The 27,638-nt window shown below is 33.8% G+C and overlaps 1 protein-coding gene across 4 annotated transcripts; it reads left to right on the top strand.

Moving 5' to 3' along the window:
- Positions 1-107: 107 nt before the first annotated feature.
- Positions 108-21,204, top strand: LOC127813253 (putative L-ascorbate peroxidase 6). 4 transcript variants are annotated; one of them, XM_052354142.1, is made up of 12 exons: positions 108-403; positions 695-797; positions 1,737-1,864; positions 3,160-3,230; positions 3,401-3,443; positions 3,628-3,724; positions 3,958-4,041; positions 13,213-13,334; positions 13,748-13,814; positions 14,452-14,553; positions 18,101-18,145; positions 20,535-21,204. In XM_052354142.1, exons 1-10 carry the CDS (start codon positions 232-234, stop codon positions 14,549-14,551), a joined length of 987 nt encoding a protein of 328 aa, XP_052210102.1. In that variant the 5' UTR covers positions 108-231; the 3' UTR covers positions 14,552-14,553; positions 18,101-18,145; positions 20,535-21,204. The 4 variants fall into 4 exon arrangements, 3 of the variants coding, with proteins under 3 accessions (XP_052210102.1, XP_052210103.1, XP_052210101.1); XR_008026095.1 differs by lacking the exons at positions 18,101-18,145; positions 20,535-21,204 and adding an exon at positions 13,428-13,643 and having other exon boundaries at positions 14,452-14,533; XM_052354143.1 differs by lacking the exons at positions 18,101-18,145; positions 20,535-21,204 and adding an exon at positions 15,078-15,347 and having other exon boundaries at positions 1,749-1,864.
- The last annotated feature ends 6,434 nt before the right edge of the window (positions 21,205-27,638 follow it).

Genomic DNA, 27,638 nt, shown 5'->3' with positions numbered 1-27,638 from the left:
TGATTAATTTAAAAAAGTTAACAATTAATTGAAAAAATTATAAATTAAGATATTTTCATTTTGTCCTTTTCTTGGAAACACGGCGTAAAAGTAACCGGCTTGTGAGGATAGAAACTCCTGTATCTGGATATGGATCAACGACGCGCCGTGCGCGTGCTCAACGCTCTTGCTCGTTGGCTGTGATTTGTGAACGAAGGATACGCATTCTCAAGAATCTCAACGAACGGAGTGATGGCGGCGACTGGCGTCGACACCTCGCTGCTCTGCTCCACAACCGCCTCCTTCTCCCTTTCCCGCCGGAATTTCAAATTTCCCACCAAATACCGCGCGAGAGTCGCATTCCGTCGGAAATCCGTAACAGCTTCGTCGTCCGCCACCGCTGCCCCTACCGCCGGTGATTCAGGTTAGACTTATTCCTTCTTTTCAACTGCCTTCTTTATCACTGTAGTTATAGTGTTTTACCTTCTGCTTATTTCTCGCATTTCCTCAGCCATCAGTCATCGCTTTTTTCCAGTCACTCCGTAATTGACGGTTCAATTTGAAGTTTGTTTAATATTTCTTCTTCTTCGTTGATACTCATTGTACTGATTCCTGAAATTTGTTTGGTTTTCTGAGATTATATTTTAACCTTAAATAGTGAAATTTCTGAGCTGAGGTTTATATTATTATAATTATTTGTTACTTCTTTTTACAGATTGTGCATTGTATGGAAGGAGAGGAATTTTATCTGCGGCTAAGGTGTCATTCATTCTTTATCTTCACAAGTCCCTGGAGGGTTTTAGGGCTAATGCTGCCGAGTAAGTTAATTACAAACTCTTAACTTGAATTTGGTATATAAGGACAGGAAAGAAGAATGTGCGGAAAGATGGTTCATGCTTTCCCTCGTAATTCAGTCTCTGTTTGAGTTTGAAAGATCTGTGATACAAAATATCCGCGAACTGAATCTGATATTAGTTTTGTTATTGATTGCAGTGTTTGATGCATATTGAAGGTCACGTATTAAATTTCTTAAATGGACTTTTAAAAGGAAAATAAAGTAAATATTGAAGGTCATGTATTAATTTTGTTATTGATTGCACTATTTGATGCATATTGAAGTCCCTGGCTGCTGAAAATTGTATGAGAGGAAAATAAAGTAAATATTGAAGGTTATGTATTAAATTTCTTAAAGTAAATATTGAACTTCATCTGTTAAGTTTCTTCTAATACCTAAACTTTAAACACATTGAAGATTATGGTTTTTCCAGTATTCTTTTTGGTTGAAGCAACCTTGAAAACTTTTGGAGAACCTGCACCTTAACATTATCAATTATTTGTTTAACAAGCTTAGATGTACTTACGTTCACCTTTTTGAATTTACTCTCGCTTCAAATTTTAAGCTAAATTGAAGGAAGTCCTTTAAGTATTTACTGATAAACTTTGTTAGTTTATCCAAATTTTTTTTTTATTTTTTTTAAAAACTTCTTGCTAAGGATAAAGTTATCCAAGAAGAAATAGGTCATGAATCAAGTCATTACACTAAGCACGCTATAGAGTCAATAACTGAGTCGAGGAGGGTAGTGGAATTTTGATGGATCGTCCCCCTCCTCACACTGTGATTGGTGTGGGATGGTGCAACATAAGCTTTGGGTCCATTATGTAGCTGGTCCAACTTTACATTTGATCCACTAATCCCCAGTATCATGTTTACATCTTGTCATGGTTTGTAATGCTTTACTCCATTATTAACAATGAAGCTTGGGTGCTAGAGATTCTGTTTTTGTGAAGGATGTGGTTAAGAAGGTATTGTCCAAGGGCAAGGCTGCCGGTCTGCTTCGCTTAGCTTTTCATGATGCTGGAACCTTTGAGATGGATGGGAGTTCAGGTATATGTTTTGAGGAACTGGCATTAGGAAAATGCCTTAATGCAAAATTATCATAAGATTCATAACCGCATCTCAAGTTCTTTCTGCATTTATTATTGTTTTTAACTATGGACTGAAACTGCTGATATGGCATTTGGCTCACTGAATAGTATAGAGTTGGTTTATTGGGTTAAAACCACCCATTATCCCATGTGTAATTGCACCATGATATCCTATCACTGATAGTGCCACTTTGAACAAAGCTTTAACCTTTAAAATGACAGAAGTTGCCTTTTTCTGATAAGTAAGAGCTTGCACTGTCATAATCTGATTGATTTGAAAACTTAAATGCTCTTGTTTGATAAAGTTCATTGGGGTGTAAGATTTTCAGTAACACTATTTGTACACTGAGTTTGTATGCTCAAGAAATTATAAGCACTTCTTCACAAAATTATCAACTAATTTTCAAAAATTATAAACACTTTTTAAGATTATTTTTTTCTGAATTGTATATGTTTCTTCCTTGTCCATTGGACCCTAAGGGAACAGAATTTCCTAGCACCTAGTGGCTATTTACTCTTGTGGAAATTGAAGTTAGTAATGACTTCTCATTTGACTCTGGCTGGTGTGCATTAATTCTTGTATTGCTGCAAGAGTTAAACTAGTATAAAATAATTCAACCTTTATCTTTTCTATGCCAGTCTGTGCTACCTGCATGCAAAGCTTTGTTTTTCTGGACCTCTCTGCTATGTCTACAATACAAAGGTCTTCAAAGACAATTATGAATGGCAGAAACTATTCCTTTGGTCATATTTAGAAGTTTCAACTATGCTTTCCCTGTTCTCCAAAAATTCTTCAGTACCTGTATGTACAAACGACTTCAGTGCCCCTTTCTGATATTGACGATCTCCTTCGTCTTAGAGGGATAATGATCCCATGGCACTGTTTGACATCAAATTAAGATTCAGATGAATTGTTATCATATTCTTCATTTGAATCTTAAATTCAACTGATACGCTTAATCTTTTGAATTTTGACCATGATGTTTTTTATCCGTATCTCTCGTGTCTTTGGCTAGCTTTGCTACTCCTTGGACTGTATAACTCCATATGCTGCTTCTGAATTTGAGACTTGGACTTGGACTTTTACATTGTATTTCAATTGAAACTTTTGCTAACTGCCTCTGGTTTGTTTAGAAATAATGAATAAATTTGTGGATTCCCTATTAGGATTTAGATGGTTTTTTGATGTGTTTCTTTGCTTATGATTCATTTTTTCTCTCTCAATGATTACCCTTCAGTTGCTTTTTACTTCAGGTGGAATGAATGGTTCAATAATTTATGAACTCAATAGGCCAGAAAACACTGGTCTTAATAAACCTCTTAAGGCAAGCCCTATTGTCTGTTTCACTTTTTGCAATTTTATATGCATCTACTATTCTGACAACTTTCTCTGCCGATCAAAATTAGAAACTTATATGCTGAATATACATCCTAAATGATGAACTTTACATGATCCCCAACTGGCTAACAACTCAGTGGATGCATTATTGTTTAGATTATTGAGAAAGCAAAGGCTGAGGTGGATATTGCGAGATCAGGTTATTCCATCTCAAGTTTAATTGTGACTTTTCTTTTTCTGGATTTTCTTTTTTATTTTTTTGTTAATAGAACTATAAAATATTAAATATATTTCTAGGAATTGGGGCATTGTTTGGCGGAATGGTAAATGCTTTGTTGAATGCCATGGGATATGCTAACTTTCTATAGCTTGTTTCTTGTTAGTATCATGGGCAGACATGATTGCGGTAGGAGGAGCTGAAGCTGTTTCCCTGTGTGGAGGTCCAACTATTCCAGTTCAGTTAGGCAGAATAGATTCAAAGTAAGGGTTTAATCCTCTGCTATATAAGATTGCATTTACTAAGCCTGAGCTCAACTTGCTTCTTTAGATAATTTATGCCAACAATCATCTGGCCTGGGCTGGTTAAGCTTACTTGAAATGATAAGGATCTCAGTTCTCCAGTTTGCCATGTTGAGTTTCTACCCTTGGCTTCCAGAATTTCAACACTAACCACTTATGGAACTAAATCTTAATTTTTTTTTATTGTTTTGTAGGGTTCCTGATCCTGAAGGGAAACTTCCATTAGAGACATTGGATGTTTCTGCTTTGAAACAGTGTTTTAAAAGAAAAGGCTTCTCGTGAGTTTATGTATTTTCAATTTGTCTGTTTGATGAATAAACTGTTTGTTGAAATTTTTACTTTCATATTTTATGTAGTGCAGAAACCTAAGAGTGTCTTCGTTTTTTCCTGACAGTATATTCCCATTGCAGAATGTTTTAAGCTTGTACATAATTATAATGATCAACCATATCTCTCTTTTTTGTCTATTTTCTTGTTTTTTTCTTTCTTTCTTAAGCTTGTCTGCTGGTGGATTACTTGTAAGCAATTTGTTCAAGAATTTTTTTTTAATTATATATCTTGAAATTTAATCTCTTACTTTCCTAAAGACCAGCTGTGCAAGTTTTTCCTCCTACTTCCTCTATGTGGGCATAATTGTCTGATTTTGATGGATAAGAAATTTATTCATTTCAGTGAGGAGCACCAGGTACTTGTTGGATGAATACTACTATGTCCCTGCACCTGGAGTCAGATCACAGGCTTCTTTTGTTGGAATTTGAGAAGGACAAAGCTATTGAAGTTAGAAAAAATTGTTGAAGAATGTGATCTTGGGTATGGTGATAGGCTTGGTATGTGGTTTGAAGGACAACAGGCACATTCATTTATTTGAAAGCTTAAAATGCAGAGAATCTCAAGGTAACTTAAATAAGGAATGTTTGGAAAAATAGAGTTTTAGATTCCCAAGGCTTTTGGGAGAAATTATGGAGTTCAATACCATCTAAGAGAACAGAGCTATGAGAGAAAGAGAAAGTTGGGGAGGGTGGCAGTGCCCAAGATGTGACACTTGTATAAACATCGAGCCTAATGGCTAAGAATGGTAAAAGAACACCAAACCATTTCAATTCCACAGGTAAGAAACCTATCACATGATGGTTATTTAAGGTTAGGAGTCAACCTGAGAGGAGAAAATCAAAGAAGAATAGTTTTAGTTTCCATGATAACTAATACATAAGATCATTAAGGTAGGATCCTCATTAGAAATGTTATAAATTGGTTGCCATTGGCAGCACATAGAGGCATTGAGAGACTGCTTTTATAATATATTTCAAGCCTCCATCTCTGCATATGATGGATGGGTTGATACAATAATTTATTGTCATTTTGGATATGCATGGTTGAGCAGTTATGCCTGGCATTCTGAGGCATGCATTATTTGCTAGGTTAAGATGGTTTTTACAAAGCAACATGTAGTATTTGGGGGCATAAAAGGAGTTTTAAGCTTTTCATACGGTAAAATCAATAACTAGTGCTTACAGGTTTCATGATTAACTAGGCATCTCTTTGACATTTGTAATTTATAATTTAGAGTAGTCTATATAACTGACAAAGGTTTTTGAATGCTGAGAGCAATTCTATAATTGAGCAGGAGAACTGGCAGTGCTGGCAAAGAATTTGGTTGTCGCTTTGGTTTTTGCTTACTATGAGTTGTGAAGGCAATCATTGAGCTTTAGGTGCAGATAAATTTTAATTAGGGAATAACCCCTTATTGATGGGTATGTAGTTGGGCTCTTCAAAGCTATCAGATGGGTTTGATGATTGTTTTAATTTTTGAGCAGGTAATGGTTAAATGATTGCCATGTAGAAAGCTTTCTTGGACCTTTGGACTTTTACCTCTTTCACCTTGATCTGTTGAGGATATGTTTTTTATTTGGCAGGGCAGGTGATTTAGCAGTACAATCATGCATAAGGATGCCCCTTTCTGTTTTTTTCTTATGCCTACTAGGCTGACTCTTCTGTTTCAAGGGACTTCAAAAATGAGTTTCTGGAGACATAATAGGAAGCCTGTAGCTGATTGTATTTGATTGTGCTCAATCCAAAAGGCAATGATTGTGATTGAAAAGATGAAGTTAGGGGAATGAATCTACTGCTTTTAGCTTGAAGACAACAATCAAGTGTGTCATGTACCTAGGGTTTAGCCTAGGATTGGATTGGCAATTGGAAGGATCCGATGGAATAGAACAAAGAACAGAACGATTGGAGAGAGAAATTGGACAGAAATGGGGAAATAATGTAGAGAGAAATGAGGGAGAGTGCAGAAGAAACGAGAAGGAGATTGGGAGAGAATTGTAGAGAGAGAATTAAGAATTCATTCAATCAATTCCAGCATGACCATCCCATCTGTTTACAGTAGCCTTATATAGGCACATTTGGCTCCTAACAACATGCACAACACACCCATGTGCTTCTACTAATTGGTAAAATAGCTAAAATATCATCTTAACAACTATTATAGGCCTATTACCCTATTGCCCCTCTATGAATTCTTGGGTCATGACAATTCTCCCCTCCTTGAGGGAGTTCTTGTCCCCAAGAACTTGCAGCAAGTAACCATGGCTTTTCATCCAATTCCAGCCTTCTCTATCTGGTTTATCTCCTTTATTTCATTCTCCTTCTAGGCTGCTTCTTCTTCGTTCTTAGGTTCTCATCAACTGGAACAAAAATGATGATCATTGCAGTCAAGGTTGCATCTACCTCCAAGGAGTAACAGACAATTTCCCTTGTGTTTGCAATAGCTATCAAATTAAGATTGCTGGTACACATAGTCTAAGGATCCACTATGATGCCAAAACTTGTCCACATCAAGTGCCTTCAATGAATTTAGTTGCTCCCTATCATAGGTAGCAGTTGAAACCTGCAACCCTAAAGCCTTCAAATGATGTTCATTCTGAAATTCACCCATCCGATGGATTACCACATATGTTCCCCTCCTCTCATCATCTTCAAAAATGACAGCAATACGGTGACACCGTTTAGGATCAACAAGACTTCCTCCTGCTGGTGTTGTCTTCCTCTTATCCTTCCCAGCTGTCTCCTGCTCGCTGCCATACACCCTAGATTTATCCTTTGCAATTTTCTCCTCCAATGGTGTCCTAGTGTCCCTCCCAGCAATTTCCCTTTCTGTATGGTCATACTAATTACATAGGAAGGGATACGCAGGTTCCATAGGTTCCTTAATGGCTGAAACATGGTTTCCATCCCAACCTTCACCCCCAATATGATTTGTAGCTAGATTATCTGAGGAAACCATCCCTTATCCGAATTATCAGATGTATGGAAGCCAACCTCATAGTAGTTCTCACCTCCAATCTGATTTGTAGACTGATCCTCAACCAAATTTTCAACTTCATGCTCTTGTAAAATGTGGTCTGCACAGATCTCTTTATGCAATCTCCTTTCTTCTTTGGGATCCTGCGTTACCCTTGATAAGTTTACTTCAGTTCCAGCACTCTCTTACTTAATATTGACTGGATTTTCAGTTGGAACCTCTTGATTCCTTGTAAACAATTCAACAACTCTCTTTCTCTTGTGTTTGCTAGAATCTCCCTCTGTTGCTACCCTATCCACCTGATCCTTACAGATTCCCTTTGGATAATGCATTTCACCACCATTATCCTCTTTGATGTTGCAGTTATTCTCCTTGATAATTTTGCTGAAACTGGTATACTTCTTCCACTCCATATTGGAGGTAGGCAGTGAATTCGTTTTCCATCTTCTTGACTTCTCCTTCAGCTACTCCATTTTAAGGAATTCCTCTTTGTTAAGACTTTTGCGATAATCCTCAAGGAATTCAGTAGGAAAACTGTAGTGATACTTCTTAGTAAGTATCGTTGCAAACTCCTGCAACTGTTTGTGTAACATACGCTCGAATTTCTTGCACGTTCCATGTATTTTGTCGTTGGTTTTCTTGTCAATTCAGTTAGACTCATTATCCAACCTTTCCCCTACCCGATTCTTTTGGCTAAACTATTCTTGATTCTTGTTGTTGCCAGCTGAAAATGCAGCCTTCTCCTGTTGCCATTGAGGCTCTAATTGCCTAATGTGTGCATTGCCTCCCTTGGCTTCACGAGTAGGACACCCCACTAAAAATGCAGCATTCTTTTGCTGCAATTGAGTCTCTCATAGCCTCACGTGTATATTGTCTGTCTTGGCAGAACTTTCATGGGTAGAACTAGCCACAGGCCAAGAAACTGAAACTCTTTCCACCCTGCTTTACCTCCCAAATTCACACATCCGAACCAAGGGCTCCTCTATTGCTTGGAAATTAACCTTGTTGGCCGGTGATAGCCTAAACAAATCGGAATTCACTTGGCTAGCTTGCCAACGATATCCGCCCCTCGAACTCCAATCCTTAGCACTACGACAGTCGTCTATCACCCCAGGCATCTGAGTCGATTTTCGAAAATCGTCCATCTTCAGTACTACTTCAAGTTGCTTTGGAATTTAGGCGACTCTACTTGAATTTGTCTAGATCCAATTCAATGGCCGAAGATTTAATTGGCTCAGTTTAGCCTCCCACAAGTCACCTCGCTCTGATTTGTACTAAGTTACCCATTCAATCTGCAACTTCTGAAACTCCTACTGTGACTCAATTAGCCTCCCTTAATCTGCAATTGATCGCTGATCAGGATTGAAAGCGCCGCAACTCAACAATTTCCAATCCCAAGCCGATATCTAGAAATCACTGCAGCCAGTCACTACGGATTAGCTATCGCTCAAGATCCGCTTCATTATGGATCAACGATCTTCAATCCCTAGCAAAATGAACTGCTAGGCGTTAGGTCTGCTTTCGCCTTCAATTCGAGACCTCAAACAATCAGAACATGAGAAGTCGAAGGCCATAGACTGCTTTGTTGCAATCCTCAACAGAGTTGACTCGGATAGCACCTCATGAATCACTTGCTGCACTCGTTTCTGGTACTCGCTTTCAAATTCCGAGCCTGATTCAGGAGATTGTTTTGTGAATTTCGGTGGTTTTAGTAGGATTGATATGTCCCTAATTCCTTCAAGTTGACTCGCCTCAATCGCAATTTAGTGGTCGTGGACCACCATCCCTTCGTTGCCTTCCAATCGAACCAAGAATCACCATCGAGGACCATCGTTGAACCAAAGATCACCGTTGACTCTTTGTTGCCTCATGTGGTCGAAGATCACTGACTTACGGACCCAGACCCAATCGCTCCAAAATCACCGTCAAAGTTACCTATGTTAGTTTCGCCTTCACTCACCTTCCTTAATCGGTCTCCTTCCCAACTCAATCAGTTGATGCTCCCAATCGGGTTGGTGTTCGATTCATTCACCTGGAATTTTGTCTTAGGTCGATGACTGCTTGAGTTCCAGCCGAGGAACGATCGACTCACCTTTGAGTTCGCCTTCAAAATTCAAGTCGATCGTCGGACTTGCTTGCTCTCTCTCGTCTCACCCAATCTCCGCCTACCGCACCTTGCAATTACCTTTGCTACGCGTCTCAAAGATTTCAGTCTGAGAATCGCTTGCTCGTTTGGAATCTGCTAGTTAGAATTCCCAGTTGGACATTGTCGGAATGACAACGATCGACTCACCTCTGAGTTCGCCTTCAAAATTCAAGTCGATTGTCAGACTTGCTTGCTTGCTCGCTCTTGTCTCACTCAACCTCTGCCTATTGCACCTTGCAGTTACCTTTGCTTCGTGTCTCAAAGATTTCAGTCTGAGAATCGCTTGCTTGTTTGAAATTTGCTAGTTAGAATTCCCAGTCGGACATCGTCAGAATGACAACCGAAATAGTCTAAGTCATGACCAAGAACTGTCGGAATTTCTTGACAGAGAGAATCTCCGAGGAACGAACTGCTCTGATACCAATTTGTCATGTACCTAGGGTTTAGCCTAGGATTGGATTGTCAATTGGAAGGATTCGATAGAATAGAACCAAGAACATAACGATTGGAGAGAGAAATTGGACAAATATGGGGAAAGAATGTAGAGAGAAATGAGGGAGAGTGCAGAAGAAACGAGAGGGAGATTGGGAGAGAATTGTAGAGAGAGAGAATTAAGAATTCATTCAGTCAATTCTAGCATGACCATCCCATCCGTTTATAGTAGCCTTATATAAGCATATCTGGCTCCTAACAACATACACAACACACCCATGTGCTTCTAACTAATTGCTAAAATAACTAAAATATCCTCTAACAACTATTATAGGCCTATTACCCTATTGTCCCTCTATGGATCCATGGGTCATGACAAGGTGATTTTAAGAGGCTGATATGGATTTTTCACCCATCACTTGTACCCAAAAAATTTACCATAAAAGGGTAAACACATTGTGATTGCACTTTGTTTCACTAGGTTGCTTCCTTTCTTTACTCATTTGAGAAGATTAAACAACAACATATCCAGCCTTTATCCCACTATGTGGGGTCTGCTACATGAATTCTAGACTTCCATGTATTTCTATCTTTTGTCATATCTTCATTGAGATCCATACACTTCATATCAAACTTTAATGTCTCCCTCAAAGTCTTCTTAGGTCTGCCTCTACCTCTTTTTTTGATTAATTGTTTCATTTCATCAACTCTCCTCACAGGAGCGTCTCTTGGTCTCCTTCTCACATGACCAAACCATCTTAGTCTAGTCTCTCTCATCTTCTCCTCTATTGGCACTACTCCTATCTTATTACGAATAACTTCATTTCTAATTTTATTTTTTCTTGTATGGCCGCACATCCATCTTAACATCCTCATCTCCGCTACACTCGTCTTTTGCTCATGTTGGTATTTGACTGCCCAACATTCTGAGCTGTACAACAAAACTGGTCTTATAGCTGTCCTATAGAATTTTCCTTTCAATTTTAATGGGATTTTATCATCACATAACACCCCCGATGCATTTCTCCATTTTAGCCAACCTGCCTTAATTCTATGTGTGACATCCTCATGAATTTCTCCATCTTTTTGAATCACTGATCCCAAATATCGAAAATGGTCTTTTCTGTGTAAGATTTGGTCTTTCAATTTTATTATAACATTCTCCACTCTTGCATTCTTACTAAATTTACATTCCATATATTCTGTTTTCTTTCTGCTTAATTTAAATCCCTTAGATTCTAAATTGTTTCTCCATAACTCAAGCTTAGTGTTCACTCCTTCTTTTGTTTCATCCACCAACACTATGTCGTTTGCAAATAGCATACACCATGGCACATCTGTCTGAATATCTTTAGTGAGTTCATCCACTACTAAAGCAAATAAGTATGGACTTAGTGCAGAATCTTGATGCAATCCTATTGTAATTTTAAACGGTTCAGTATCCCCTCTGCATGTTCTGACCCTTGTCTCTGCATCATGATATATGTCCTTAAGGGCTTATATATAGGCTATTCGGACTCCTTTCTTCTCTAAAACCCTCCATAATATTTCTCTAGGGACCCTATCATAGGCCTTTTCTAGATCTATAAACACCATATGTAGGTCCTTCTGATGATCCCGATACCTTTCCATTAGGCGTCTCAGTAGGTATATAGCTTCCATTGTTGATCTACTGGGCATGAAACCAAACTGATTTTCTGAGACCTCTGTTTTTTTTCTGAGCCTCTGCTCTATTACTCTCTCCCAGAGTTTCATGGTATGGCTCATTAACTTAATTCCTCTGTAATTTTCACAGTTTTGAACATCTCCTTTGTTTTTATATATAGGGACCAAAGTACTCTTTCTCCACTCATCTCATTGGTACCTAGTGAAGATTAGTGAAAGTGTTGAAGGTTGATTTTCTTGGTTGAGTTAAAGATTTTCCTTATATTCCACTGTAGTTTCAAAGGACTAGTTGTCATGACCCCAAGGATATCCAAGGATAGATTAGTAAATATAATAGTAAGAGTTTTCATGCATTATACAATAATTGTAATTTTCTTTTCAATTTTCTGTTATAGGGCTTTGTCCTTAGCTATAGGTAGTTAGGCTATTTGTTGTATTGCACATGGGTGCATGTGGGAGGCTGCTAGGTTATATATAAGCCACAATTGAGGATGGAAAGAATTATGTTGAATGATATTGAATTTCTCTCAAATTCCCTCTCACGAATCCTCTCTAATTCCTCCCTCTATGCCAATCTCCCCCTTTCTCTATTCCATCCACTATCTCCCCCCAATTCTGCTCAATTCTCCCTCCAATCCCTTTTGTTCTCGGTCCCAATTCATTCGGATTCTTCTGATTTCCAATCTAGGCTAAACCCTAGGTACATGACACTAGCCAATTCCTTTGGAGTTTTGAACTGAGGATCATGCAATTCCATCCCAGACATGATACTTAGTAGGGTCTTAAACTTAGTTATTAGGTTGTGTCTTACTTTCATGTGTGCAGTGGAATGGGTCTATTTTCTTGTTGGGTTGAAGTTCTCATTTCATTTCAACAGTCATACATGAAAAGTCCATTTTAATATTTCTGGTTTCTAACTTCAGACTTATGCATTAGTTGTTCCCTTTTGTAACTGAAACAATAAATAAATTAGAACATTTTGTGTAAAAGAGGTGCAAGTGTAGTTTTTAGAATTAGAATCTAATAATAATACAAAAGATAAGATACCCCCTCTCTGAAAGCTAGGCCTTTAGATGAGATTGCAGTCAACAATTTAACATAGTATTAGATCAACTAGAGATCTTTGCTGGAAGCTCTTTTGCCGACCCAGTATTTAAATATTTGGACATATTTGTTACCTTTCCATGACAAAGACCAATTTTCCTTCTCCATTATAGTCAATTAAGTTTTATTTGAAGGATGTGATCAAATACTTCTGCAGGGGATATCTCTTTCTTAAAGATTATTTACTATATTTTTGGTTGGTCCTTTATAAATATTCTTATTGCTACCTGTGAAAATTGAATGTATTTTCTCATCTATTTACACAGAAATACAGCCCTATTTATGGGGTTAAGGAATTACAACATGGGAAATCTTACAATGGCTAACACTAGGAAAGATTTGACTATACAAGATTTAGAAAGTATCCTAAAACTATATTAGAAACTTCTAAAATACAAAATATATGATTAGTTTCTAAACTAAGGGTTTAACAAATCCCTCTTTGATTCTAGCCAATCTGCCTTATCTTTTCCTTCAGGAATCAACACTACCAGTATATATTGTAAGTTTAATTTACTTGCAAACTAATGCAAAGTAGGTACCTGCATACATTTCTCATACATGGGTTTTGGCTTCTAGACTAGAGAACCTTATCTTCAATGGTGTAAATTGGCTATTCTTAGTTCTTAAGACATGGGACTTTTGGAACCTATAACTAGTTAAAGAAGCATTCTTGTCAATAAAATGCATGGACTACTGAAATCTCCACTCTTTTAGTTCTTACTCACATTTGGGCATATGTGCATTATATTGATTGCCTCCCATTAAATCCATGACATTGTGGCATTTTATTGGCAGAACACAAGAACTTGTTGTGTTATCTGGCGCTCATACTCTTGGAAGTAAAGGTTTCGGGAATCCTACTGTCTTTGATAATTCATACTTCAAAATACTTCTAGACAAGCCTTGGCTGTCTTCAGGTGATTAACAAAGTATCATCCTTACTTTTAGTTGAGAATATGCATCTTGTGTTTCAGAAGCAGTTCACTGACCTAGTTAGATAATCATGTTAGCATCCTTCAACTAGTGGTTCAACTCTAAAAACACCAAGTACTAAAAAGACAAAGTTATGAAATGAACGAAGGGAGGATTGAGGCATGGTGTCAGCCTGGAAGGAAGACTGAATGTAGACTCTGCATTATCCAGGAACATACGCTATATTGAGGCATGGAAATATTATTCCTTGTTTGAGAGGATGGATGCTTATTCATAAATTGCTGTTTATCATTGTACTGCTCTCATCTATTGTCATTTATTATTGTGCAGCTGTGCACTGTATTCTATTACTTTCTTTGATTCTTGTTAAATAATCTTTTGCTATTATTCCATGCAGCTGGTATGTCTAGTATGATTGGGCTCCCTTCCGATCGTGCACTTGTTGAGGATGATGATTGTTTAAGGTTTTTCATTTTCCAAATCACCTTTACTTGCCTTTGTTTTAAGGTGTACTATGCATAGTTGGTAATTCAGAATTGTAATTTCAGCCTCAAACGTGTGCCTGGAGAGAGTGTGTATTTTATATTCACGAGCATTTCTTTTTCTTGTCCATGCAAATCCAATGATGTTTTCTGTAATTGCGTTTTGTTTCTCTTTCTTGCAATTATTGGATCGATTCCTTAGGTTCACTCCTACACAGTGGTTTAGGATGCAAGGTGGTTGCTATTAATGATTCTGCTGCTGGTTAACACACAAAATTACTTGGATCACATGTTCCTTTCTTTTGTGGACGGTAGCTTCTGCAGTTTCCTTCAAGAAAATTTGTGAAAACCCGAGACTATATAATTGGCTGATCATACGTTACTTCTGTCAATCTAAGTCTAGTACATAATGTATCATGACCTAATCCCACATCGATAGTCTATTAAAGAGATCTTGGGTATATTCCTTAATGTTGTAAGATTATAAATTACCTTCAACTAGCACTTTTGGACGAAGGTCCGTGGTGTGACATAATATATTAACCAGCAATCTTATTCTTAAATTGGCTTAGTGCTGCTGTCTGTATGACTTATTCCTTCAATGTACATTAACGAGCAGGTGGATCTCAAAGTATGCTGATAATCAGAATTTGTTCTTTGAAGATTTCAAGAATGCCTACATCAAACTTGTTAACACTGGCGCAAGATGGAGAACATGACGGTAATTCCTTCTTGTTCTTACTATTCCTTATTTTTGCGGCCCAGGGCGATCATTGTAATTTCCCTAAGAGTAGAAACTTTTTTTTATTATTGAATCTCTATGTTCTTGTTCTTATCTTCTTTCTTGGGATTTACATGATTCATTTCTCGAGGTCAGTCTGTTCAGCATAAATAAAATCAGGAAGCATCTTTATCATGATTTGTATAATTTATTTTGCTTATGACCTGCATCACCATGCTTTGAAGTTTTGGATTTTGGTAGCATCATATTACTTCTTTTTTTCTTTTTCTTTTTTTTTTGTGTTGGTAAAAAGGTTAACCCAGTGGCCCAGTCCCTGCCTCCGATCTGGTCATGAAGTGTGAGACCAGTTTTATATTACGTTGTTCATATTACACTTAAGGGCTTCTACAGCACTAAAATAATTTTTAATAGACTATCAGTGATAACATCATCAATCTCTTTACCCTTAAACCTTATTTAAGCATGATGGGTGACACTTAAATCCCTTGCAAATCATGACACAGGAACTCGATGCCACTAATGCTGTTGAGCTTCCGCCATGGGGGCGATGATACTCTGTTGAATGATTGTAGGAGAATACATTTGCTCGACACAGTTCTCCACTCTCTCTCCTTAACATAGTAATGAAGTTGTTGCGACAATGTCTCAATTTGTGTTATCATTCTTGTTAAAATCACTTGGATAATTTTGCTTTCCTTTCGGTACTTCCCTACCAACTATGGGAAAATAGGGAAAAGGAGAAGATGAATCTATATGAGGTACAGATTAACTAAGTATTGCCTAACTATTTAAGTTTGCTGTGCAATCGAGTAGATATATGTGTTGAAAGTTGATAAAGAGTACCGGGGGCCACTTCCTTTCTAGGTAGGCTTGGTTTTGATTTAAATTGCACAGAAACAAGAAGGGAATACGGATATGTTATAAAATATTAAAATGAAAATGGAAAAATAATATTTTTTAAAAAAGCAGAAAGTAGGAAAATGTGTAAATAAAAAAATATTGGGGTTTTTTTTAAATATAATTTTTAATATAGAAAATTATATATAAAAAATTAATATAATATATAATTTTTATATTATATAATATAAAAAAAAAATTGTCTTTAACATCTACATGGACGGAAACATGTTTTAAAAAAAACTCACTTGTGATATTTTTTTTAATATTATGAAATAATCTTGAAATAGTTTTAAAATTACATAAATAATTTAGAAATATTTTTTTGGTGTTTTTTCACATTTTAGTACATGAAACGTTTTGAAGACATTAAAATAATATTTCTAAAACGTTTTCATGCATCATAGGTTCTGAACACAATTAGATTGTATCTTTGAAAACTTGGAGCAATTTTAAATTAATCGGACAGAAATTGTTCAAAATTTGGTTTCATGAAAATATATATTTTGGTTAATTCTTTCAAAATATTTATGACTTCTACTGCTAGATGCTTCATTTTTATTAACTACGTATAAAAGAAATTTCACTATCAGTATATACTTTCAGATAATTTGGATTAACTTTTCTTGGTTGATGACATAAAGGCACGAAAATTATATGAAAAAGAAAGGTCGTAGCTACATTCTGATTAGAATGACCCTTAAAACATTGTAAAAAGTCTTTTTATTCTGGCCCATATTTCTTCTAAGTTTTGTCAAATTGCATCACTATTACTATGTTTTTAAAAATGTCACATATTTCTCTTGCTGTTAAAAATACTATAAAAAATGATTATTTTGCCCTTATTTTTATACTAACCCAAGTTCTTTCTCTCTCTTACCTTTGAGCTTTAGTCAAATTGCATCACTATTACTATGTTTTTAAAAATGTCACATATTTCTCTTGCTGTGAAAAATACTATAAAAATAATTATTTTACCCTTAATTTTATACTAACCCAAGTTCTTTCTCTCTCTTTTTTGTTATTTTTGCTCTCTTCTCTTTCCCTCTCATCTCTTCTCACCTCCATGATTGATCGATTGATAGTTCTCTTTATTTTTTATTTCTCATTCATTTTCTTTTCCGTCATTTCTTTTTTATCATCTTCTTCTTTCTTCCCAATTTGGAAATAAACCATTATCGAACAAACATCATGAAACCTCAATAAGGTTTCTAGTAAGCCAATTGGCGATTGTGATAGTTTGATAGTCTTTCTCTCTCTCTTCTATCTATCTTGTCTTTGTATTCTTGTCTTTATAATTTGGGTTCCCAATCACATGACAATGAGGTTTTTCCCTTATCATAAATGGTCAGTGATGAGGAAGAAATCTTATCACTCCATCTATACCTTTCTCTCCTTCCACATCTCCTCTCCATATATAAATCTCTTTCTTTAGTTTCAACACAGTCGACGACAGGGAAAAACTCCATTACTTTATTTATTTATCTCCCATTTTACCTACCTTAATTTATCTGAGTTTTGATTAGAGCCTAGAGTGACGGGAGAAACCCCCCTTGTGTGTGTCTCTCCCTCTCTATCATTCCAACATGGAGGTGGTTGGCCTAACAATGGGCACTGGTCATTCCTAGTTTTTTTTTTTTTCTTTTTCTTTTGTGTAATTGTAGTGTATGGAAAGGACGGACATTTTGGGATTTAAGAAAGTTTAACATTCGTTATTTGAAAATATGGGAATAGTTGTACAATTTGACCAAACTTCAAGAATAGAGTGTGAAATTTACCTTGCAATTTTTAGTTCCAAATCCATTTCCTATTGAATGGTTCGTACCTTGTAGAATATCATTTTCTATATAAATAATTAATGTCTAGAATAATGTAGACAATAAAAAAGAAGTCCATATATGAAGATGAGAGTACTAATGCAAATATTCTGCGAACAATAAAAATTTACTAAATGTTTATAATTTTATCTCTAACATGCAATCAAATTCATGAATTTTCATTTATAAGGTTTTATAACTAATATTATGCCTAACTGCTTCTTATCAAGTTTTTCTTAATTTTTTTTGCTAAATATTTGCTTTATTTTCATGAGAAGAGACTGATCTTCTCCAAAATCATATCAATTTTTAAGAGCATTCTGTCAAAGATGAAAGATGTGGGTGAAGCCTTAAGAAATTCAACTCCTGTCGTTATCCATTCCTGATGGAAGCCTATCGAAGCAAAGTATGATCAGACAAAGTCTGATAGCTGAAAATGAAAGGTATTTGAAGTTTCATTTTCAGCTCCACACAATCCTCCGCTCAATTTAGATCAGCTCTTATCTGAACAGGGGAGAGAGAATTATTGTACATGAGATCATTATTATCCCAATCCAGAACTGAAAGAGGACAGTCAAGAGGGTTTTTATTGTGGTTGTCTTATGTTACAACGACCGTTGAAGCAAAGCCTGCCCCAACTACCCCTTTCTAGACATAGACAGCCTATTATCAGAAAAGAATCAGACCTGTTTGCTTCTTCTCCATGGCTTTTATTTATTTTTCTTTATCTTGATCTTTAAGATGTGTTTGTTATGGGTTTCTATCATGTTTGGTTTGTGACTATACATGCCTCTCCTAACTTCTATCTGCAGATTCTTGATCCACATCAGGCTGTGTAGCAATAGAAATAGCCACAGGTAAGCTGATAAACATTTTTCTGTCAAAATTTACCCTCTTCAATGACATATATGATACATTAATTTACATATAAATTAGTTTTAGGATAAATTTTACTTTTAAGACTTTATGTGATTTTCTTTTACTTTTTACAGTTCTTGTGGTTTTTTTTTTTTTTTTTAAAGTTCCTTTCCATTATGTCAATAACCCATGTTTGTTGTTTCTGATTTTTGAATTTGAATTATAAAACAATAGAGTAACTCAAAGGAGTCTGAAATATAAAAAATGTAAAAATCCAGTGAGACTCTTAACTAAACGGGTTTCTTAAAAAAAAATCACATAAATTTTAAAAACTAAAAATACATTACAATAAAGTTGTATGAAAATGCCCAAACCAACAGGACCCAAGTGGAGTTTATTATTGACAGTGTAATACATGAGCATGAGCTAACTTTTAAAATATGATACTGTTGTTTTAGAGTAGAAAATAAAAATATATTATCTCAGGGTTTTAATTCAGAAAAACTGAGAATAATAAAAACTTTAATGAATATTATCCCTTTGGCTCACCTCTTAGGTTTTCTTTATACATATTGAGATGAGTTTTGTAATAAGAATGGTCGACTCTACTCATGTTCTAGAAGATTAGGTGATTTTCTTTTATTTCATGTTTAGGATTGAGTTGAACTATATTGCTTGAGTCAATATTGTTAATCCCCTACTTGCCCTATTGTGTTTGGATTTATTTATCCCTAAATGATAAGGTTTGCTTTGAGTTGAGATATTAATAGTTGGATTGAGAGTTTTTTTGGATAAATTTTTGAGATCTTTTGCTCCAGTTATAATAATAGAGTTGAATAGATAATACTTATCTTTTATATTGCTTTTGGAGTATGTTTGGGAATTTATCTTCTACTCTAACTTGGTTTTTTTTGCCTTGCTTTTTCTTGAATTTTCTAAGGATATATGCTTCATCTAGAGTCTTAGGTCTTGTAGGTATTTGTCTTAATTGGTTATTTAGTCAAAGTCAAATAAATGGGCTAAAGCTAACTTTTAATGCGATTTTGGTGATATAACTTCTTTGATGATGTAGGTTTACCTATTTTTTTTTTTCTTAACATCATTATATTTCAAAGTATATTTCATGTTCTTTATTTTTAATATTAAGTATTTTTATTTTTATTAATTAATAATAAATGTATCATATTTTAAAATATTTTATTAATTAAAAAATAAAATATACTAAATGCACCTAGTTAGTCAATTTTGAGACATGTATGACAAAACCATGCATATTTATGTATGTTATTACTAATAAGTACATATTTATTATTTTTGGTAAAATATATATTTTAATCTCTATAGGTATATATTTTTATTTAAATATTCATTTTTTTTATTATTTTAAAGATATTTTTATTATTTTAATTACATCTCTAAATTATGTAATTTTAAGTTAATTACATATTTTAACAAATTTAATGATGAAATTGAAACAATAAAAAGTTTAGTGATACAATTGATTTAAAATTATATAATTTAAGAATATATTTAAAATACAAAAAAAAAAATATGTATCTGAGAACTATCTTTAGCATTGAATTTGTAGCATTGAATCTGTAGCTACCTGACTGGTGGGGCGTGGGGTTTGTCTTAGGAGGAAGCTGAAGAGCAAGCCAACGTGCATTGGTCAGCCTCCCATCAGCCTCTGTTTGGCTCTGCCTCCTCCTCACCTTCTATCCCCATCTCACGTGCCTTTGCCCCCTCCCCGCACGTGTTTAGTTGGTGCATTTTGGAAGCATCTGCAGTTCCTTGTTGGCCTGTTTTTTGTCTGCTAGCCATGGAGAATGCCGCCGTGTTTGAGGTCTTTTATGAGCCTTTTTTTTCTTTGATTTTAAAGTTTAATTGTTTGCGGGTACTCTTAATTATTTTCTTATGGCTAATAGTTAAATGTTACTAAATATATATTAATTTTAAATAAAATATATTTATTGTATTTTATTTTTAATATTTAAATAATTTTATTAGTTGATATTTAGTCTAAAATATAATATATTTATTATTTGTCAATAACATTATTTAAATATTAAAAATGAGATATAATAAATATGTATTGTCCGAAAATAATGTGTTTCTATTGTTAAGGGTAATGATTAGCATTATTTATTGTTTATTAGGAGATTATTATATCGTGAATAATGATTAAGTGACAATTAATGCACTTTGTTTTTAAAAAAATGTACATTTATTGCATTTCATTTTTAACATGTAAAAAATTTGATTGGTTGATTAAATGTTTTAAAATACGATATATTTATTATGTAAAAATAATGCACACTTGATATTTTTATTTTAAGTATAATAATAATAGGAGAAGATTAACTTGATTTGTTCCTGCTGACCAAACAGTTCCTTTCTCCTGTAAGGAAAGGCCCCCAAGTAAACATAACAACTGAGGCAGAGCCTTGAACGCTGGTCTTGTCCATCATACAAGGGAGAAGGAAAAAGAATATGGAACAAGGAGTTTGGTTTGGCAGTGTTTTGTTTTCCCAAGCTTAGCGCTACAAAGATATATGCCCCGTTTGTTGTAGCTTAAAAGTTATAATTTTTAGTTTCTAATTTCAAAAAAGTTGAGATGTAGTGTTTGTTTTAACTTATAGAATTCTAATTTATAGCTTTTATTAACTTTTAGAAAGGGTAGAAGCTGTTTTTTTTAAAGTTGGGATACCTCAGCTTTTACAACTTCTGCTTAAATAATTATATTTTTATGACAATTTTGCCCTTATTTTTAGCAAAGAATTACCCTCTTGTCTACGCAATCATGGGTTTTTCTTCTCCACCGCCATTTCCATTTTTAAATCTCTTCCTCTCTCTCGTCATCTTTCTTTCTCTCTGTACTTTAATTAATTTTTTTATAACATTTGAAACTTATACATATACACTAATTAATTTTTAAATTATCATTCTATAACTACTGAGGGTATTATAGACAATTATACAAAAATAAGTTATTTTACAGCTTATGGTATCAAACACCACAACTACTTAACTACAATTTCTAAGAAGCTGCAGCAAACAGGTTCACAACTTATTCTAAGTTTTAGAAGTTATAATCTAAGAAGCTATAAGCTATAATTTATTTAATTAAATTGTAACAAACGGGGCATAATCCTAGTTCGACGTTCCTTAATTTGTCTCAGGTATGTATGATGGTCTATTCCTTCATTTGATCTGATTGTTTCATAAAAGCATGTTTCTTAACTTTGAGTTGATTTGCTGGTGGAGTGGGCTGTAATGATCTTTTCCTTCTCTAGATTTGAATAATTTTCTTATTATATATATATATATGCATGTATGTGGATAAATGTATTTGATGTATATATGTTTACCTGTATTAATTACAATAACTATGTATTCATGCACTCTTTCAACTACCAAATTCCTCAAGCTCTCTTTTCTAACTACCACAAATAAGCTAAGTTTTTCCTAAATGAAAGATAGGTTTGGGTACTACTCGGTGGTAGTTTAAGTGGCAAGTTGTCATGTTTATGAAAATGTCTTAAGTTCAAATTTTATCGTAAGAGTATGTTCTATCTATAAATTTGGTTCTCTCGTCGTAAGATTAATGATGTCTTTACTAAAGTTTAGTAGTGGTATTGTTGGTTTTTATGAATAATATCTAAATATAGCACGGGATAACTAGCGAGAGATTGAACTTGTACTTTCTACGTATAGATGTTTTTAAATCGAGATTTCTAATCTTGTTTACTTAAAAACAAGGGATTTGAATCAATTCTCTGTAGGTTTTTTTCAACTAAATCCCTAATCCTTGTTACTTCAATTAGTGTATTTATTGATACATTGTGTACTGCTATTGTCAAACATCAATTTTGAATTTTCAAATCAATATCTTGTATTATAAACTTATGGTAGTTAAGGGTATCGATATTCTGTATAAGGTAAAAAATATAATGAATAATATGAATGGTGTTTTATACAACAAAAAACAAGAATTGTACACATGAAAGGTTTTTACATAATAACTATATGTATTATTTATATTATATATTACACTTTTTACATTATATAAAATACTAATATCAATAAGTATTATAGAATTTCCCAAATGACATTGTTATTTCAATAAGTATTCTAGTTTGTTATTTTAATTACATTCTTAAATTTGTATTTTCAAATCATTTTAACTCTTGTATTTTAATTTTTTTTCGTATGACAACTTGAACTTTTTATTATTTTGATTACATTTCTGGAGCTGTATTTTTGAATTTCGAGTTAATTTAAATATTGTATTTTGACATAAATAGAGTGTGAAGTGTATTTTGTCATTTTATTTTATTTTTTTTACATATAAAAATATACGAGTTAAATTGATTCAAAAATGTAGTTTTAGGGGCATAATCAAAACAACAAAAGTTCGAGTTATAAAAAAAAGATTAAATTAACTTAAAAATCAAGTGCAGTGGTGTAATTAAAATGATGAAAAATTTGGATCGTTACACGAAAAAAAATATAAAAATACGTGGACAAAAATATGGATTTACCCAATTAAATATAGAACAAAGCAAATAAATTGTGAGGTAACCAAAAATAACTACATGTGGTTGTGGAAATCCAAAAATGACTATAGATGGAAGAAGAGAAGACTACGATGTGCAATAGATTTAAAGAAACAAATAATAAAACTAATTAATTTGAAAACCACTTAGCACTTGGCACTTGTTAGTTAGCAAGGGCTATATTTAACCAGCAAATCTCAGGTTGTCAATTTGTATGTTTGTTTTGCTAACATTAACTTGGCAAGCTACTAGGAGTCTTTATGTTTTAGCTGAAGCACCTTAATTAGAGATTCTCACTTCAAAGAGTGTTTTAACTTTATTCTGTCCTTGTATTTTCGTGAAGAAGGTGCTGTCATATTGCAAGACCCTTTTATTAGGTGGCAAGGATTATTTTAATGTAACATTAAAGGTAGATGCTCAAAACAAAGAGCATCTTTCCTTGGTGTCGGTGCTCCTTTCCCATATATAATAAGGATTAGAGAGGCTCAAAACATTATTAGCAGACTCAAAGTATAAAATTGTTAAATTATTATTTATGTGAAAGCCAAACATAAGGTGGTAACTTTTTCTTGATCTTCAAATTAGAGAGATTTCTCTTGGAAGGCTCATATTGGCATTTTTTACTTTGAAAATATACTTCTTTAATTTGATTTCAACCCTATAAGACTAGGTGATGGGGATTCTTAATCTTCTTATAAGTCAATTCTAGAGTGACATATAATTCTTATTGAAAAAGTGACACATGTCACTAACACTCTAGTTGTCGGAAGAATGTCCCTAAGATAGTTCGTTAATTATGGATCGAATATCACTCAAGATTAACATAAAAGTCATGTCACAAAGGAAGACTTAGTAACAATCACGCTCGATTATCCCATATTAAGCTATACAAGCACTAACATTCTTAAGAGGTAAGAGAGTTGAGTCTCAATTAACAAGCAACATCACTTAGGAATGCTTGACAACATATGACTATGGGATGGGTTGTAATTTTTCTTAAAACTCAACGTGGAACTGTGGGTTTGGTTTGGCTTCTTGGAATCTATGTTTTAAATTATATTTGATTAACTTTTTATTTGAAATTTTGTTCTAAAACTAAAATTCTCATATCATATGAGATTAAAATTTTTTCCACTCTCACGAATCTTTTAATAGTGTCACGAACTAACCTAAATTTTTAGCACCCAAATTTATTCAATTTAAATAGGATAAATATTATAGGTTTAGTAATAAAAAATATAAATAGGTACAAAATTTCAGATAAAGTTTGACATAGATATGGGTTAAATATAATGTGGGTTTCTCTATTCAAGATAGAACAAGAACAATACAAATTACAAGTCATCTTATGGTTGACATATCGTAGTTTTATGTCTTCTAGAATCCTTATGTTTAACCTTCACTTGTTCCAAAACTTTCTAGTTGAGTTTTAGGTCTTCTCCCCCGTGAACGCTTTGAGGGTTTTATTTTAGTCTTTTTGAAACATTTCTTGTATCGAAACGTCGAGAAATTTCAAAAAAAAAAACATTTGTGGATCATTTTGTAATATTAAAAAAATATTTAAATGTATTTTCGTTTACGAAAAGATTAGAGATGGATTTTTTTTAAAATTATTGTTTGTTTTTAATTAGTAAATCATGGTTTACGAATATTAAAACTTATGTTTATATTTGTTTGAATGCATTATGAAATTTATGTTTATTTTTAAATTAAATAATTATTTTTTTATAATTTTATAAAAAATGCCCTCATATTTTTTTTTACTTGTTTCTTTAATGTTTATATTTTTCTTTTTTTTAAATATTATTTTTTTTTTTATTTTACTCTTAACTTTTCACACAGCATATGATGGTAGCATGTATGTGGCTAACAATTTCATGCTTTGAAACCTTTTATTTTCTTAACAATTCTTTCTAGGCGTAATTAGAATTAAAGGTTATTTGGTGCTAGAAAACATTTGATTTGAACTATAGTTAACTATACTTAAAGTTAGTATCAATTAGATTAAATCAATATTGCAATAACCAATACACATGTTATATGCTTAGAGTTTATGTTTTTTTTATCCAATACATCTTATATTTGATCTTTGACTACTAATGCAACACTTATTTATTTATTTATTTGAAATTGATATCAAACCATAAATGGAGGCAAAGTTGTTAGCTAAAATTAGTATAACAACCTCGTAACTTAATGAAATGTGGTAGTGTTTGCGGATCAAAGAAATCGAATTTAAACTTTGTGAACTTAGATGGGTGGGTAAATCACACTAAAAATCACTAAATTTTAGTGTGTTTTTTATTTTGGTCACTAAACTTTAATTTTTTTCAATGTGATTACAGAAGTTTAAAAAATTTTGTAATAGGGTCACAAATAAGATTTTTTTGGCTAATATGACAAATAATAAAAATTATTGTGCAATAACAACCAATCAGAATGTGCCACGTGTCAATATATAATAATATTTATTATTTATCACATCAGAGCCACGTCACCCACTCCGATTATAAAGTGGCTGAAAAATCTTATATGTGACCACATTGTAAAACTTTTTAAACTTTTGTGATCACATTGAAAAGAATTAAAGTTTAGTAATCAAAATGAAAAACACACTAAAATTTAATGATCTTTGATGTGATTTACCCTTAGGTGGGTGTTTTCTCATATGGTCTTAATATAATCCCATGTCATGCCAGAGTGGTTCAGGTTTAAAAAGTGAAAAAATTTTGTGAGTCTCGATGTTCTCTCATGAGGTCTCAAAATATTATTAGATTTGTGAGTGACCCTTAATGTTATTTGATTCTATAAATCTTGAATAAGATTGTTAGTTACAACATTATAACTAATTTTATAGGTTGGACAATGAATTGAATACAATTAAATAGCACATACCATATTTTGTAGACATCTAACCTTAATCTTCTTATTTTTACCTATGAAATGAAAACAAAAGTTTCACATTAACCTAAGTTTTACTTTTTGGATAGACGTTGGCGTTCATCTAAGTTGATGTCTGTCGACGTTTGATTTCGGCCGACCGTGATTCGTTTTGGGCCGCGGTGAGTCAATCCAAAAAAAAAAATACCGAGAAGGAAGGAACCCCCCCCAAAGTTCCAAGCGTGTACACCAGAATCTTTTACGTGGTTCGGCCAGAACGATGCCTAGTCCACGGCCGCCATCTGATTATTCTCCCAGAGTGGCGGTATCTGATTATTCTCTTCTCCCTCCCCTCTTTGCTCCTCATGGCCCCCTTTATTTCCATTTTCCTTGAGGGACTTTTACAATCTAGATAATATATAAAAATACAGTGTTTGTATAATGGGGGACAAATAGTTCTTACCGCCTTCGCAAGACCGGGAGTGGGATCCTCATTACGAGGGGCATAGGCTGTTACAGATAAAGTGATCGGACCCTACCTCTGACTTCTCAGCAGCTTTGCCGCTCATGCGAGCTGGAGGTTTTAGGCGAGCGACCTGGATGGTCCAGCGATCTGGAGGATATTTCAGGAGCTCGTTAGTCGGTTGCTCCGAGCTCGTTGGGGGATTACCGGGAGCTCGCCATACGCTCGCTTTACGAGTTCCGGATCTTTGATGGAGGCTGGACCTTCCTTGACGAGGTCGTCCGGGCCTTCTTGGCCTTGGGTAATTGGGCCGGTCTATCGGACCGAGTCTGGCCCATGCGGGGTGATGCGGGAAATACATATAACAATATCGAAATAAACTCATATTTTGGACCAAGTTAGGTATTACACCAAATCGAATCCTTCTTATCATCACCTAAGATTTGTTTTTATTTTTTTTTTTTATAATTTTTAAGACACGGGTGAAGTGGTTGAGCCACGATAAGTTAAGATTCGTATCAATAGATCATAGGTTTAATTTTTTGCTCTGCGCAGTGAGGCAAAATCTTTATCTATAATTTATCTCTTTTATTGAAATAAAAAATATAAGTGACCAGAGATCGCTCGAGAGCAATAATCTCAAAATTTGATATTTTTAACATTAGTATTGCAAATGTGTTTTCTTAAACATTAAAAGTCACTATCACATCAAATTAATAACATTGTTTTCTAGAAACGCTGCGGCAGGCAATATGAATTTTCAAACGATTAATTGAGTGATTATGATGATGTGTGATGATCCTCATAAGCAAATGGTGGTAGGAATGTTTTTGGTGCTAGTAAATTGGTGATCGAATGCCTACGAGACCGAAGAACCTACCTCTCCAAGCACTAGCTTATGAGTCTCCATCATCATCCATTCCTCACATTTCTATTTCTTCAAACTTCTTATTGGGTTTGAATTAATTAAGGTCTCATAAATATTATATTTATAAATAACTTTAATAAATAATTTTTATACATTGACACAATACATAATTCACGATTTTTTTAATTATGATCGATCAGATTTAATTTTTAATTTGTAGCTTTACTATTGTAATATTATTATTGCATTGAAAATGATATTACATGAGATGAAGAATGAGAAAAAAAAAAAAGAGTTGACATTCTAGATATCGATTTACAATCGATTGTGGGCTTATTACTAAATTGAGATTTTAGAGATTTAGAATCTTTGGAATGGATTTCACGAAGATCACCTATTCTTCTTTCTAGTTTTTTACCTTTTATAAAAAAAAATAAAAAATTATTTTAAAATAGAATAAAGTGAATATCACTTGTTAAAGGGAAAGTTATTTTGGGTTTAATTGGTCTCAAAACATAAGTATTGGAATAATAAGGTCACAAATTAAAAATTGGGTCTGATTGTAATTGAAAAAATTATGGGCTAATTTGAACTTTAATATTTTTTATAATAAAATTTTTAATTTCATAAATGTGGTGTGAATTTATTCTAATATATTTTTATAATTTGTGTTAAGAAATTGAAGACAAGAAAAATGAAAATTATCTCTTTGAGGAGTCAAAAGG

The sequence above is a fragment of the Diospyros lotus genome, chromosome 11 (genome assembly GCF_014633365.1).
Source record: "Diospyros lotus cultivar Yz01 chromosome 11, ASM1463336v1, whole genome shotgun sequence".
Taxonomy (NCBI): domain Eukaryota; kingdom Viridiplantae; phylum Streptophyta; class Magnoliopsida; order Ericales; family Ebenaceae; genus Diospyros; species Diospyros lotus.
The sequence above is the reverse complement of the archived record's forward strand: the minus strand, read 5'-3'. Positions and strand labels throughout refer to the sequence as shown.

What these genes read in the sequence shown, in the direction of transcription:
- LOC127813253 (XM_052354142.1), top strand. Translation starts at nt 232, where the DNA reads ATGGCGGCGACTGGCGTCGACACCTCGCTGCTCTGCTCCACAACCGCC. An exon ending in TGAGATGGATGGGAGTTCAG is followed by an intron (nt 1,865 to 3,159) that starts GTATATGTTTTG and finishes TTTTTACTTCAG; the next exon opens with GTGGAATGAATGGTTCAATA. An exon ending in CAAGCCTTGGCTGTCTTCAG is followed by an intron (nt 13,335 to 13,747) that starts GTGATTAACAAA and finishes TATTCCATGCAG; the next exon opens with CTGGTATGTCTAGTATGATT.